Source organism: Carassius gibelio, chromosome B10 (assembly GCF_023724105.1).
Source record: "Carassius gibelio isolate Cgi1373 ecotype wild population from Czech Republic chromosome B10, carGib1.2-hapl.c, whole genome shotgun sequence".
In the NCBI taxonomy this organism is placed as follows: Eukaryota; Metazoa; Chordata; class Actinopteri; order Cypriniformes; family Cyprinidae; genus Carassius; species Carassius gibelio.
The window spans coordinates 9,894,718-9,908,318 of NC_068405.1; the positions used below are offsets into that span (position 1 = coordinate 9,894,718).

General features: G+C 37.1%; 2 protein-coding genes across 3 annotated transcripts in view; both read left to right on the plus strand.

Annotated features, from left to right (window-relative positions):
• Nucleotides 1–8,286, plus strand: part of LOC127965943 (small conductance calcium-activated potassium channel protein 2) — a 35,177-nt gene extending 26,891 nt beyond the window's left edge. Inside the window, exons 8-9 of one of the 2 annotated variants that reach the window (XM_052566666.1) lie at nt 3,972–4,074; nt 6,290–8,286. In XM_052566666.1, coding sequence (XP_052422626.1) covers nt 3,972–4,074; nt 6,290–6,565 — 379 coding nt within the window. In that variant the 3' untranslated portion in view covers nt 6,566–8,286. The remainder of the gene's footprint in view (nt 1–3,971; nt 4,075–6,289) is intronic. The other variant, XM_052566665.1, reaches the window with a different exon arrangement.
• Nucleotides 8,287–9,238: 952 nt separating this feature from the next.
• LOC127966892 (developmentally-regulated GTP-binding protein 1) lies at nt 9,239–13,601 on the plus strand. The gene is made up of 9 exons (XM_052568234.1): nt 9,239–9,446; nt 9,670–9,793; nt 9,874–10,049; nt 10,227–10,296; nt 10,791–10,960; nt 11,496–11,626; nt 11,706–11,873; nt 12,185–12,307; nt 13,234–13,601. Exons 1-9 carry the CDS (start codon nt 9,408–9,410, stop codon nt 13,331–13,333), a joined length of 1,101 nt encoding a protein of 366 aa, XP_052424194.1. The 5' UTR covers nt 9,239–9,407; the 3' UTR covers nt 13,334–13,601.

Genomic DNA, 13,601 nt, shown 5'->3' on the forward strand with positions numbered 1-13,601 from the left:
TTAAAATAATGTCAGACTGCATATCACACTCTGAAAGCTAAATTAAGTTTATTATCAAATATTTAATGAAATAAAATATTTAATATTTTTCATTAATTTTTATTTTAATACATTTTCATTTATTTCTAATATTTATTTTCTTTTGATTTTGAGCTGAAATGTGTCCCAGCTGCACCGTCCTAAAACCAGCAAAAAACAAACAAACTGAAACCAACTATACATGACCCTTTTATCCAATGAATTTCAGTTATCAGTGATAGAGGGTGTTTTCTTTCCATTGCTGCATGAATGTGATTATTTGAGACGTTTAATCAGACAGCCACTGATTAAAAACTAATACTTTGCTTCCATGAGTCAAACGATGACCGTTCCTGAACTCTTTCATTTACTTCCAGTCTCTCAGCTCTATTTCATCTTTGCATCTTTGGGCTCATGGAATCCGAGTTTCTCCTGAAACAACATTTGTCTCTGCATATCCCTCCTTCCCCCACCACCACCCCTTCATTTCCCACTTGGATGACTGGTAACGGTGTAAATGAAGCCCTTAGTCACGATGCGAATCGCCCCGGCTGTAATGGACGTTTCCCCACATCTTCAGCTCAGCATGCTGAAAGATTTCCTTTGAGTGTATGCAGCGAGGCAAACGGGTGTAACGTTTGCTTCAGCTGCTAGGAACAATTAGATAGTTTCACTGCAGCCCGGACCAGCATGTGGTAAATCAGGCCGACTGCAAGAAATCACACGCAGCTCGATGCCTCGGTGTGGGATTGTACGAGCGAGCAAGAGCTCTCAGACGCTAAGGTCAGCAGGTGCCCGAGGGAGCCTCTGGATGACTTTTATCCCAAAAATGCACTGCTTCTTTGCCCCAGCAGGAGCTAATGTTCACCACACACGTCTCAGGGAACAGAAGGAGCCTTGTGAATGAAGCTCGGTTAAAGTGAAGCGTGTAGGCTAGAGCTTTTTCTCTAATATACTCGTGATGAGAAAACTGGATGCTTGCCAAATGCACGGCTGTGCTTTAGCAGTGGCACAATAGATGCAGAAATGTGATGCAAGCTCCAAAGATAAATTAGATTGAGTTATATATGCTTCGAAAAGCTTTTCATGTCTTTAATGGTCAGATATAGTTCCTCTCTCTAAACGCTATCGGTCATCCAACTGTAAAATGAATTTAATGGAGCCATTCTCTCAGGACATACTTATTGTAAAACAATATTTCAACATTAGGAATTAAAAAGCAATTATATCTGTCTACATGAAGTGCCTGGCATTTGCTGTGGGGATGTCCTGGTCATATTTCATTACAAAAAAAAAAAAAAAAAAAAAAACCTTAACTGAAAAAGTAAATTATGTTTCACTTAAAGAAAATTCTTATTGTTTAAGGACCATTAAGATTTGGACAATTTTTCCCCCATGACAATTAAACATTTATTTCTGTTATTCTCATAACTATAATGGGACAAAAACAATGACTTAATGAATTTAAACATACTAATAATAATAATTGTATTTATTGATTTATTTATTGAACAATTTATTTATATTATAGAAATATTTGAATGTAACTAAGCAAAAAATGTTGTATAATGTACATTCTATTTTGTTTACATGCGCTGTTTACATTATAAAATATTTGAATATAATATACAGGTATATATTTGAATATTCCTATAAACGAAACTATTATATTTAAAGATATTTATATCTCAGAATAATGGGAATTATTATTTTAAAAAGTATATAATGGAATGTATTACAGTACGTTTTCCTTCACTCAAATGTTATATTGTGAAATGACGAGCATAAAAAAGTCAACAAGATTATTTTAAGAGAATCGCTGTTTCTGTTTTATTATAAAATATCTAATATACATTTAAAAATTAATGTAAAAAATTAATATATTCCACATAATAAAACGCATTTTAAAAAGCTTTATAGTTGAAATGAAATAAGGGGTTTTACAGTAATGAGAAATAGAGGGTGAATAGTGCAATTGTTAAAATGTCAATCCAAACAATGCTAATGGTCCCAAAAGTTAATTTTCTGTATATTTTTCTGGCTTCGTTATAAAATCTGACCTGGACATGTTTGTGTGTGATTGATCCAGTAGTCTGTGGACAGACTCTGCTCTCGGTTTTCTGTTCTGCTGTGTGCTGCTCTTGTGCGCGCTCTGGTGGTTGGACGCAGAATTGCATCTTACCTGACGGAAATTGCTACATCTGGGCCAATCAGCATCCAGTCCCCTGAGGCCCCCATAGTGTCTGTTCCCTGATCTGTGTCATCAAACTCTCAGAGTGTAATTAGGGAGTTTAACTCGACACTTAATGCCTCCGTCTCCACACAATGAATTGCTAAATGTTGCTCCTTCTCAGCAATGATTACAAATATCTCCGGCTGTGATTCAATCCCTTTCCCCAGAACAGATTAGAGCTTTCTTGAGTATCTCCCTCGTGAGTCAGGAAACATACTGAAAGCAAACCGCAATTTATGTGTGATACCTGCACACGTCCCGCAGGAGAGCTTTTTACAGTGCTCTTGAGAACGAGAGAAGAAAACACTTAATGTATAGTGAAGATAAGTAGTTCCTGAGAAACCTAATTAGATGGAGGAGATGAATAATTAATGCTAGCAGTATGGATTTGAGTGAGAAGGTTGGTTTACAAAGCTGTGTGATGTAGTATTCAACTCTCAGAGGCCATTTATCTCAGCTTCCTTACAGTAAACGGTGATCTGTTTCAAATACAATGAAACCGGTGTCATAGTCGTTGTTTTAAAAGGATGTTCCAGGCTCAAAACAAATTAAACTCTTATGGACATGCTGTGAAGTTTGAAAAAATAAAATAGATAAATAAAAAATAGCCTGTCCCATTTACAGCTGTACACTTACATTGGAAGTCTATCGGGAAAATCATTCAGGAGGGTTAAAAAGCAAAATGTCGAGCTCGTATTTTTGTTAAAGCACTACATTTTTTTTTTTTTAAATAAAATAAAAAATAAAACAGTTCAGTTAGTTGCCAAAGCAATATACCTCATTTTTATGTAGTTTATCTTGATGTAATACAATTACTAAAATTTAAAAATAATAATAATAATGAAAAATGTATAGACACAAAAATGCAACAAAATTAATAAAACTAAAAAATTTCAATGAAAACAGAAATATAAAAATAAAAACTAATTCAAAATATTTATAAAAATATAATGGTATCTGATTTTTACTATAATAATTGATAACGCTTCAAAGAAGTGTTAAATCTCTGAATTATGTGGGTTTATGTATATATTTTTATTCTTGCAATTTAACAAAAGATAATGTCCTTATTTGTAAGTCACATAAAATAAACGTAAAACATTTTAAATTTCATATTTCATACCCATACAAACATTATTTGAACATTACTGTGTTCAGTGGTTGTACATACTCATGAAATATTGGATATAACTGCATACACAAAGGTTAGTAAGCAGTTTTACTAGTGACTGTAAAGTTACATTTTTGTGTAGGTATACTTTATAAATGCGTTTATATATACAGTGTATATTTTAACATTTGAACCCTGGCCTTATAGACTTCTACCACAAGTATATTACTGTAAACACAATCATGCCCCCCCCCCCCCAGATTTCAAAATAAGCTCTAAATATCCTCTTAGAGCCAGAAGAGACTGACCTGTCATGTAAATGTTGTACCCTCTGTAGCTTTTTGGGAAGGTATCTAATATATCATCAATTCCTCACTAATAACTAGAAAATCAGATGTTGATAAAGCATTGCTTTGTGTGGAAAATAATAGCCCTAAGAAAAGAAGTGCCCACAGCCTCTTCCCACTGACGTTTTGACTTGCATGCGCCTCAGTCCTCCTTCAATCCCTGCATTCTCTCCTCATGTCTTGTGCATGTCCTAGGAGTGCTTCCGAAATGTGTGGCTTGTGAATGGAGAACCTGTCAAAAGATTTTTGTACTGACCGCTTGCCACTACTGGGCTCTGAATGGTCTTGTGTTCAGATTAAGAAGTGTAAAAATGGAGCAACGCAAGCTGAATGACCAAGCTAACTCTCTAGTGGACCTTGCAAAGGTAAGATACCTTTGAGTGAATGTTTAAGTAATGCATGACAGAACTTTGGGGGTCTGTTTGTGTTTTGAATGAATGTTAATATATTGTAAGTCTACAGGTGTCAAATGAACAGACAAGATTTTATAAGTAGATTTTTTTTTATGTTTCGTATACAATATGGTTTCAGTATGTGGTACTGATCATTTGTTTCCATGCAAAGAGAAACTAAGCATATGGTTGATGTCAGTTAATTTATTATATTTGCTTTACGAATTGTCCTCATGTTCACTTTTGCTATTTATTTCCCTCTTGCTACGCACAATTCATCATGCTGCTTAATGGTCTGGAAAAGCTTTCATCTCTTTAGAAAAAAGAATAACTGATGGGATACCTGAGATTTTAAAATAGCCTGATTTATTTTAAACCCCTTCATTGGCACTTCCCCCACGGCCATTTTTTAGACGGTCTAAAGAGCGAGCCTTGGGGAACACCAGGCACGCTGCCAGCCTGACTCTGCAAAAACCACAGCAACCTGGGAAAGGGATACACTCGAGATCTGATGAGTCAGCTGGAACAGCTTCTCGCACGAGTGCACACTCGCTCGCACCCCGGCGCTGTGACATTCAAACATCCGCAGTGGTCATATTCCAGCAACCTCTGTCGGGGCTTTGCCGTGAGAGTCATTAGTTAGTGTTACCCAATTACCCTCCTGTCCAGCACCTCCCAAAGAAACCAGAGAGGGTGACATTGAGGCGGAGTGTGATATGATATGACTCATACTGGTTTCAGTCTCCTTTTATTATTGCCGTAATTGCCGCTCACCATCAGAGGACGGTATAACATTAATCATGGCTGCAGCTGCTCCCAGTAGCAATGAATCCTATAATGCAGCTTAAAATAACTTAAGCAGCTGCAGTGCTTCTGCAAGCTTCAGACAGCCCACGGGCCCTGATCTGGTGCGTCTGCATCTTTAGCCTCCGCACCTGTTATCCGTTTAATTTTTCAAGTTCTTTTCATTTTTAGAATAGTGATATTATTTGTAAGCTTTTCGTCAGAAAGTTATAAAGACAGTTTTATCATATTTAGTAGTGTTTGCTAATGCAAGTGACACTATTGCTCATACTTATGGTGAGAGATTTGAACAAACCTTTAAGCCAAAGTATTAAACCACATTGCATAACTCATCCCACACCCGACTAAAGATATGAAATATAGTTCAAATCATGTGACTTGTTAAGAGAAGGTGTGTAGCAGGAAGGAGCTGAGCCATTTCCAGAAACCAGAGTATCAGTGTTATTATCTTTTAAAATTAGTAAGCAACCATGAAGATTTCCTCAGCAACCACAAAATAATCTGCTCAAAAAATACTTTGAGTCCTCTTTAATAGAGATTGAATGATCGCTGAAATATTGTATAAGCTGATAATTATTATGAATGTTTATTAGTAAGCTACACATTTCTAATTTCTAACTTGGGAACACCCCCACCAAATGGTGCCATTTTTTGCTAAACCCCAAGCATTTCTGAGGTGCAGGGCCCCAAAATGATTTGACTTTTTTATAGTAATGCACACTTTTTTGTATTTTATTAACGATATTCATAGGATTGTGCATAACAACATAATATTTGTTTAAACAATTTTTTTGACAATTAAAAAAAAAAACATACCAGTGCCAATAATCAGTTTGACATGTATTTTACCAATATTCACAAAAATCTGACAATTATAGACAAAATTGTGAATATCGGTAAAAGAAGTATCGGTCAAACCGATAATCGGTCTGTCCCAGTAGCCATGCACAGCAACACCTTAACAATTCTGAGCAAATTACAAGCATTGTCTCACAGTTGATAGTGAATTTGCAGTTGATAATGCTAAAATAAAAGTTTCTAGTGTCTTTTAATGTTTGTTAGGTGCACTGAGTTGCTTGTAACAAGATGTCTGAGTTTGAAGTTTGTGCACATGATGCAATGTCATGAAAGACTTTATATGTTGTTGGTACTGGGAATTTGAGATGTCTAAAAATATGGACGGTACACTTCATTTCTCATCAGGGCAATCCATCACCCGAGTGCTTTTTAGAGCACCTGCCACATACAGCAGGGTTTGACATGTCCTTTGTGACATGACTGATTTTGTCATCTTTTAAAAACCTGATAACACAGCGCTAGGCTTACAAAACATGATAATTTACTAATCTCTGTTAATTATAACCTCTCCTTCGCTTCGCCTCAGACTCAAAACGTCATGTACGACCTGGTCTCGGACCTGAACGAACGGGGCGAGGACATGGAGAAGAGGATCGCGCTGCTGGAGACAAAACTGGAGACGTTGCTCAGCAACTTACAGGCGCTTCCAGGCCTCATCAGTCAGGTGATCAGCCAGCAACACCGGGACTTCCTGGAGGTGCAACTCCAGCCGTACGACAAACACAACCACGAGCGCTCGCAGTCTGTCTCCCGGCGCCGATCGTCTTCCACCGCGCCGCCCACTTCCTCCGAGAGCAGCTAGAGCTGCCAGCCCAGCCGGCGTCTCCGGAGAAGACTTTCGCCATCATATGGCCAAGTTGCATTTTACTGTAAAGCCTTATGGTTTCAATAAAGTATTATCCAAATTCTGATGACACCATCAGAGGTTACTGGGGATAATGCGGTTGAAATGGAAACTTCCATACATATCTTCTCAAATTTGTTTTTTTACTTTAATAAATGATGCTGTTTCTCTGTTGAGAGGATCACAGAGAGACTTTTCTCAGTAACTAATGTTGGAAAGATATCAGGTGAGCAAGTCCTACCTTGGGACTTAATTCAGGAAAGCAATGTGACGACCTCAAATGGCACCGAATAGTGCCAGACTAGTGCTTCCAACTGAATTGTCTGTCTCTGCGTATGTGAATGAGATCTGACCTGTTCTTTGAATCAACAGGCTTTAATAACTCTTTATTGAGGAGCTAATAGCATGTCTGAACCCGAGACAGGGGCAGATGAGGAATGCCTCCCCTTCCTGTCCAAATAGCAAAAACCCTAGATTTAAACTTTGAAAGGAAAGCATATATCTTTTAGGTTAGGAAACGGCATCAGCTGTAGAGATCTTCTGTTGTAAGCCCTCTAAAAGTGACTATTCTGGGGGCCACGTTGCAAATAATTTACTCCTCTCGAAATGAATGCATCTGAATCTATACTTGCACTTTTTATCAATGCACTTCAATGCTTACTGACTATAATATGAATTTATGTTGCTCATTCAAATAGAAAGACACCTTTAGTCATAGGATAACGGCCAGAATGTACAAAGATAATGATTGTGTAGGCAACAGCAAGGGCAGCAACTGAGACCTCAACTGAAAGGACTGTGCTTACAATGTAGATGTTATTGTACCAACGTCTCCATTAGTTCCAACAGCAATTGACGTATCTTTATGGTGTAGCTGAGGGGAAACTCTCTCGGTTTACTGTGTGCTTTATGCTTAAACTGTCTTCAAAACGAGACGAGATCTACCGGATGCTGTTTATTGACGTAGATATGTTTAAGAGCAGCAACAACAATCTTGTATATGTTTGGAAATGCCTATTTTTGTATTTCAATGGGGACAAGCACACCTCCAAATGCGTATGTCTTTCTCAAAGGATGTGTGGTAAAGAACTGTAGTCGAGTGTGGAAGTGGAATGTAGAACCAAAGCTTTTCAAAATGGGCAGAAAGTAGGGAAACGGATGGTACTTTGGAAGATCTTACTAGTAAACCATACTATTTACTGTAATGGATTTCTCTGGGATGGTCCTGTGAATTCAGCCTGTTTTCTGGTGTTAAAGGTCAAACAACTCCACAGCACAAATCTAAATAAAGAAGTCTCATGCTTATTGTCCGATCAATCAGTCTCACGCCTTTCAGAATGTAAACACAAATGTCTGTCTGATGCAAAGAATTGATTACCAAAAAACTATTTATTGTAGGAGATATTATGACAGGTTCACCATACTTTACTATCATTTATTGATAGCATGTTATTGATAGATCTGTGCACTTTAGATTCTAAAGATATACAGTATGATGGGTTAATGTTGGATATATTGGTGCATTTCATGACCTGGCCCAGCAACAACACATCCCAGGGTTACAGAACCTAATGAAACAATGGTGGATCCAGCAATTTCACCAACATAGAAACTATGAGTGATTAAATACTGTATGCAAAATGAATATAAACAATAAAATGAAACTATTTAACAGAAAATCTAGTGTGTGGCGTTTCAGTATGGATGTTTTATGTTTAATGCAGTGGTGAGTTGTGTTAGCTTTGAGGTTTCCTACATAACAGTTAGCTGTAAAATGTACTACTCACATTGTACTCTGGGGTGGATACAGTTTTTGTCCGATCAAATGTATTTTTTGCTTAACATAGTATTTACATGGAAGTGCTAAGGTGTCATTTATATTTTACATTTGCGTGCACTCGAAACAATAAGTATGAAACATTTGACATTATATTAATTATATTATAATGCAATACATTTTTTTTTGTGATTCATCATCTACAATGAGAATAAAAAACTGAAGGGCACCCTCATGTCTGATCTATAACAAATTCAGTTCAGGTTTTGAAATCACCATAACGACTAAATAAATATTTGTAATTTTCAAAATGAAAAAAGTACATTACTAATTTATTGATAACCCTGAAAAGGTGCATTTTTTTTAGCTTGCACATACAACAAACAGTTTTCTCGACGGCTCTGCTGCGACTAACTAAATAGTCCCGCCCCAAACCCCAAGCTATTGGTTGAGTGGCGCCTCCAAGTTATGTGATTGGCTTACAAGCACAGTCCCCGATCACTTGTTGTTTTCATTTACTGTCTATGGTTTTATCAATGATTTTGCTATTTTAGAACGTTGATGGTTTGTTTTATGTAACGACGAACATTTATGAAACCACGAATACATAAATATTTGAAATGAATATGAGTTTATTGTTCAAAATACAAATGTTTCCTACTTGAATGCGTGACATGTCGAGCTTCACAATGCACGTGAATGCAGCAACGGAGCCTTTTTGACAAAGACAATTTTTTTTTTATCAGAAAACTTTTTCAGTATCCGTCTGTTTTGACATTTAAGCTGGATATTCCGATACATCAGGAAAATAAGAACTGTAAGTATTTACTCCTTACCACTAGGCGGAGCCCCTTCGTCAGACACAGGAAGAGGCAAACATCGCGAGGACTGAGCGATGAGCGTGGCGTGAACTTATGCCACAGCATGATAACGGTGTGCTTTTGAGCCAACAAAGCTATATAACCGATTAAACAACAAACTTTTTATTTTTCAAGTGACGTTTTCGAAAGGACCAACGCCAAAATGAGTTTACTCGCTAAAATAGCCGACATCGAGAACGAGGTGGGTTGGAATGAATGCTAATATATGAAAACTAACGTTAGCCGTTAGCACTTTAGCGCCAAGGCCATTCAACAGTCAACCCAGCTGGATTTCAGAAATTAGCTTGAGATTCAATAAACGGAGCTTTTAAATCTTACATCATAATAAAAGCTGAAAAAATCAATTGTTGTTTTGACATTGTTATAGTAAATATGCAGTTTTGTGAATGGTCTGTGTCCTGCAGATGGCTCGTACTCAGAAGAATAAGGCCACAGCTCATCATCTGGGTTTGCTGAAGGCTAAATTAGCCAAACTGAGGAGAGAGCTCATCACTCCTAAAGGAGGCAGCGGAGGAGGCACTGGAGAGGGTGGGTACCGCACCATCATCACACACATGTACGGTAATGTCTCCCCTATGGAGTTTTTTCTCAACCTGTTTTTCCTGCAGGTTTTGATGTGGCAAAAACCGGTGACGCACGAATAGGATTCGTGGGCTTCCCGTCAGTGGGTAAATCCACTCTTCTGAGTAACCTGGCTGGCGTGTACTCTGAGGTTGCTGCCTACGAGTTCACCACACTGACAACTGTACCGGGAGTGATCCGCTATAAAGGAGCCAAGATTCAGGTGAAATTTTCTACCATGCCAAGTATTTGTACTGAATGCAGTGTTTTCTGCCAAAATGGGTTGTTGAGCGCCTTTTCTGCTGCCTGAAACATCCTAAAATGTGGGTTTGCAACACTTTGCAGTTTTGGCGAATGAGGCAACAATTTTTAATTTCATGATTCATATTTGTTTTATTAGCTTCTGGATCTCCCAGGTATCATCGAGGGGGCGAAAGATGGCAAGGGAAGAGGACGACAAGTCATTGCTGGTAACTACTTAAGGAATATTTCATCCAAAAATGAACATTTGTTCACCCTCTCAGGCAATCCAAGATGATGGTATTGTTTCTTCATCAGAACAGATTTGGAGAAAGTTTTCCATTGCAGTGAATAATGGTTGTCAACAGAATGAGAGTCCAAACAACTGATTAAAAACATCACATTAATCTATAAGTAATCCACACCGCTCCAGACAATCAGTGAATGTCTTGTAAAGTGAACAGCTGCTTATTTGTTAGAAATAAATCCATTATTAAGGCGATGCTTACTTCCATCTATTGTTCCTGGCTAAAATACTTTATCCAAATCTGTTGTAATGAAGAAATCTTGTTGTCCTGAGGGTTAGTAAATTGTCAGCAAATATTTTTTTTCAGCAGCTATTCCTTGCAGACTCTCATTGAAAGATGTTTGTAGCACTCTTGCCTGTTTTTAAGTGTGCTTACCAATCACATTCATTCTCCCTGACCTCGCCTCCTTCCAACAGTTGCTCGCACTTGTAACCTCATCCTGATCGTCTTGGACGTCCTGAAGCCTCTCGGACACAAGAAGCTCATTGAGCACGAGTTGGAAGGTTTTGGCATCCGGCTCAACAAGCAACCACCAAATATTGGCTTCAAGAAGAAAGACAAGGGTGGAATCAACTTCACCGCAACTGTACGATTTCAGAGTGCTTTTACCTTCTATTGCAAACATTTATAAAAAGCATTGTTAAAGTTTGGGTCACTTTTCTTGAGTAAAATAAATACACACAAAATGTAAAAATATGGTTTAGGCTATCGGAGGTGTGTGAACATAGAAATGTAACACTATTCATTTAAAATTAATCAAAGAGGTGTTCATTTATTGGAATATTTTTTTTTATTTAGTGACTTTATTTCTATGACATATTTCTATTAATGCAGTTTATTATAATTTACATTAGTTCAGCACTAACTACTAATTTGCAGAATTTAATAGACTTTGTTCCTATCTTAATTCAATAATGGTAAATATGAAAGTAAATGCTAAATCTCTTTAGAATATTTATATTGAAATTTGAAGCTCACATGGAACAGCAGGTCAGATTTGACTTTCTTTGTTACAAACCCATTTTATTTCAATCTTAGGCTCGCAGTAGAGTGTTAGTTTTCATTTAGTGTCATCAATCAGATCAGTCATGTTTACAGCTGTCATCACGCTTTTGTTTTAGTGTGCTCAAAGTGAGCTGGACGCTGAGACTGTGAAAAGCATTCTTTCCGAGTATAAGATCCACAACGCTGATATAACCCTACGAAGCGACTCTACAGCTGATGACCTCATTGACGTTGTGGAGGGAAACCGGTAGGAGCATCTTCACATCCATACTCCGTCATTCCCATTTAGAAGAGATTATTCACACGGTTCTTACTCCCCTCTCTAGGGTTTACATCCCCTGCATTTATGTACTCAACAAAATCGACCAGATCTCCATCGAGGAGCTGGATGTTATCTACAAAATCCCTCACTGCGTGCCAATCTCAGCTCACCACCGCTGGAACTTTGACGACCTGTTGGAAAAGATCTGGGACTACCTGCATCTAGTGCGCATGTGAGTCACATGTTCCTGCAATGCATTATGGGATGGCAAGCTTAGAATTTGACCAATGATTGGCATGATTAAGCTGCATACTTTCTGGAAGAGCTTTCAGGAATGTAATAAAAAAAGCACAATAAGTGATTTGCTATACACAGTGTATACTGAAAAGTCACTTTGAGTGAAAATGTCTACTGTGTGAAGCTTACAGAAACGTAATGTACCTTAATATATCATAATGTTCTGTCTTCAGAAGTTTAAATATGCACTATGTATCATAAAGCCACAGCAGAATGTGTCATATATCTCTGACTGGTGATTCACAGCTACACGAAGCCGAAAGGACAGCTTCCTGATTACACCGCACCTGTCGTACTTCCAGATGGGAAGACAGCCGTTGAGGACTTCTGCCTAAAGATTCACAAAAACCTCATTAAAGAATTGAAATAGTAAGTGACTTCAAAACATTCAAGGAGTCATTGTTCATTTGTGTTGAGAACAAGATCTGATTTAAGTTCCTGATAGCAAAAGGCTCTGATCTAACTGAAGCACTAGTTATCTTTATTACTCACATGAGCGCAGTACACTCACTAAACTTCTAAACTCACTTCCAAGGTTACAGTGTGAGTGTACTGTACAGTGTGTTATTCACTTCATTTGAAAAGGCTGTGCTCCTAAATTCAGCCTGTGAAGCCTTAATTAAAAAAAAAAAAACTTTGAAATTGCATCTCTCTTATGCTGATATATTGATATTAGATATTTCTTTTAGATTTGTCCTTGAGTTTAGAGTCTTTTTTGCCTCAGTAGCATTCATATGTTTTTATACTATTAATATTTTAAATTGTCTAATTATTCTAGTAATTTTATGTGGTTTTCTAGTTTCATGTTTCTGTTTAGTTTTATTACTTGAACCTAGTTATTTAATAACTAAATTACCAAGTAATTACTGTCATAATTTCTATTATATCCATTCAAGGTTTTGTCTGATATTTGCATTAAGTTATTTCTGTTAAAATTATTTTGAGTAGTTTTACTAAACATTAACACTGATTTGTAAAGTAACAGATATTTTAGTCAACACTGTCAAATTTAAGATGCCTTTAAAAAAATAGTATTAGGGTAACTAGTTTATGCTGAAACACTAAAGTTATTGTGGTTATTGTGCAACTCGCCTCCATCTGTTAATGTTTTATTTTATTTTTCAGCAGACTTAAACCAAACTATTTAAGTCTTTATTTCATGTCAGAATAAATTTGTCACAGATTGCCTAAAAGCCTTGTCGGTAAATAGTGAATTTAAGTGATGTATGTAAATCTTTTGCACAATACTCCTGTGTGGAAACGTGCCTAGCATCTTCTCTGTCTTCTCTCTGCAGTGCATTGGTGTGGGGGTCGTCAGTGAAGCATAACCCGCAGAAAGTCGGCAAAGACCATGTGCTAGAAGATGAGGATGTAATCCAGCTGGTCAAGAAATAGAAGAAATGATGATTACATGATCATTACACTTCACATAAGAAACAACAAGACATTTGTAAATGCCCCGGAGGTTCCCATGGCACTATTGTTGTTTATTCATTTTTATTTTTGATTGTAAATATCACAGATTCATTCAGCATATTAAATGTCTCCTCATGCTTGAATTGGCATTACAATGTCTTGAATGAAGTTATACAGTTATAGATTAAGTGCATCTGTGGGCTGCAAAACAAAGTAAACTTCAATAAAAACCTAATATACAAATCCA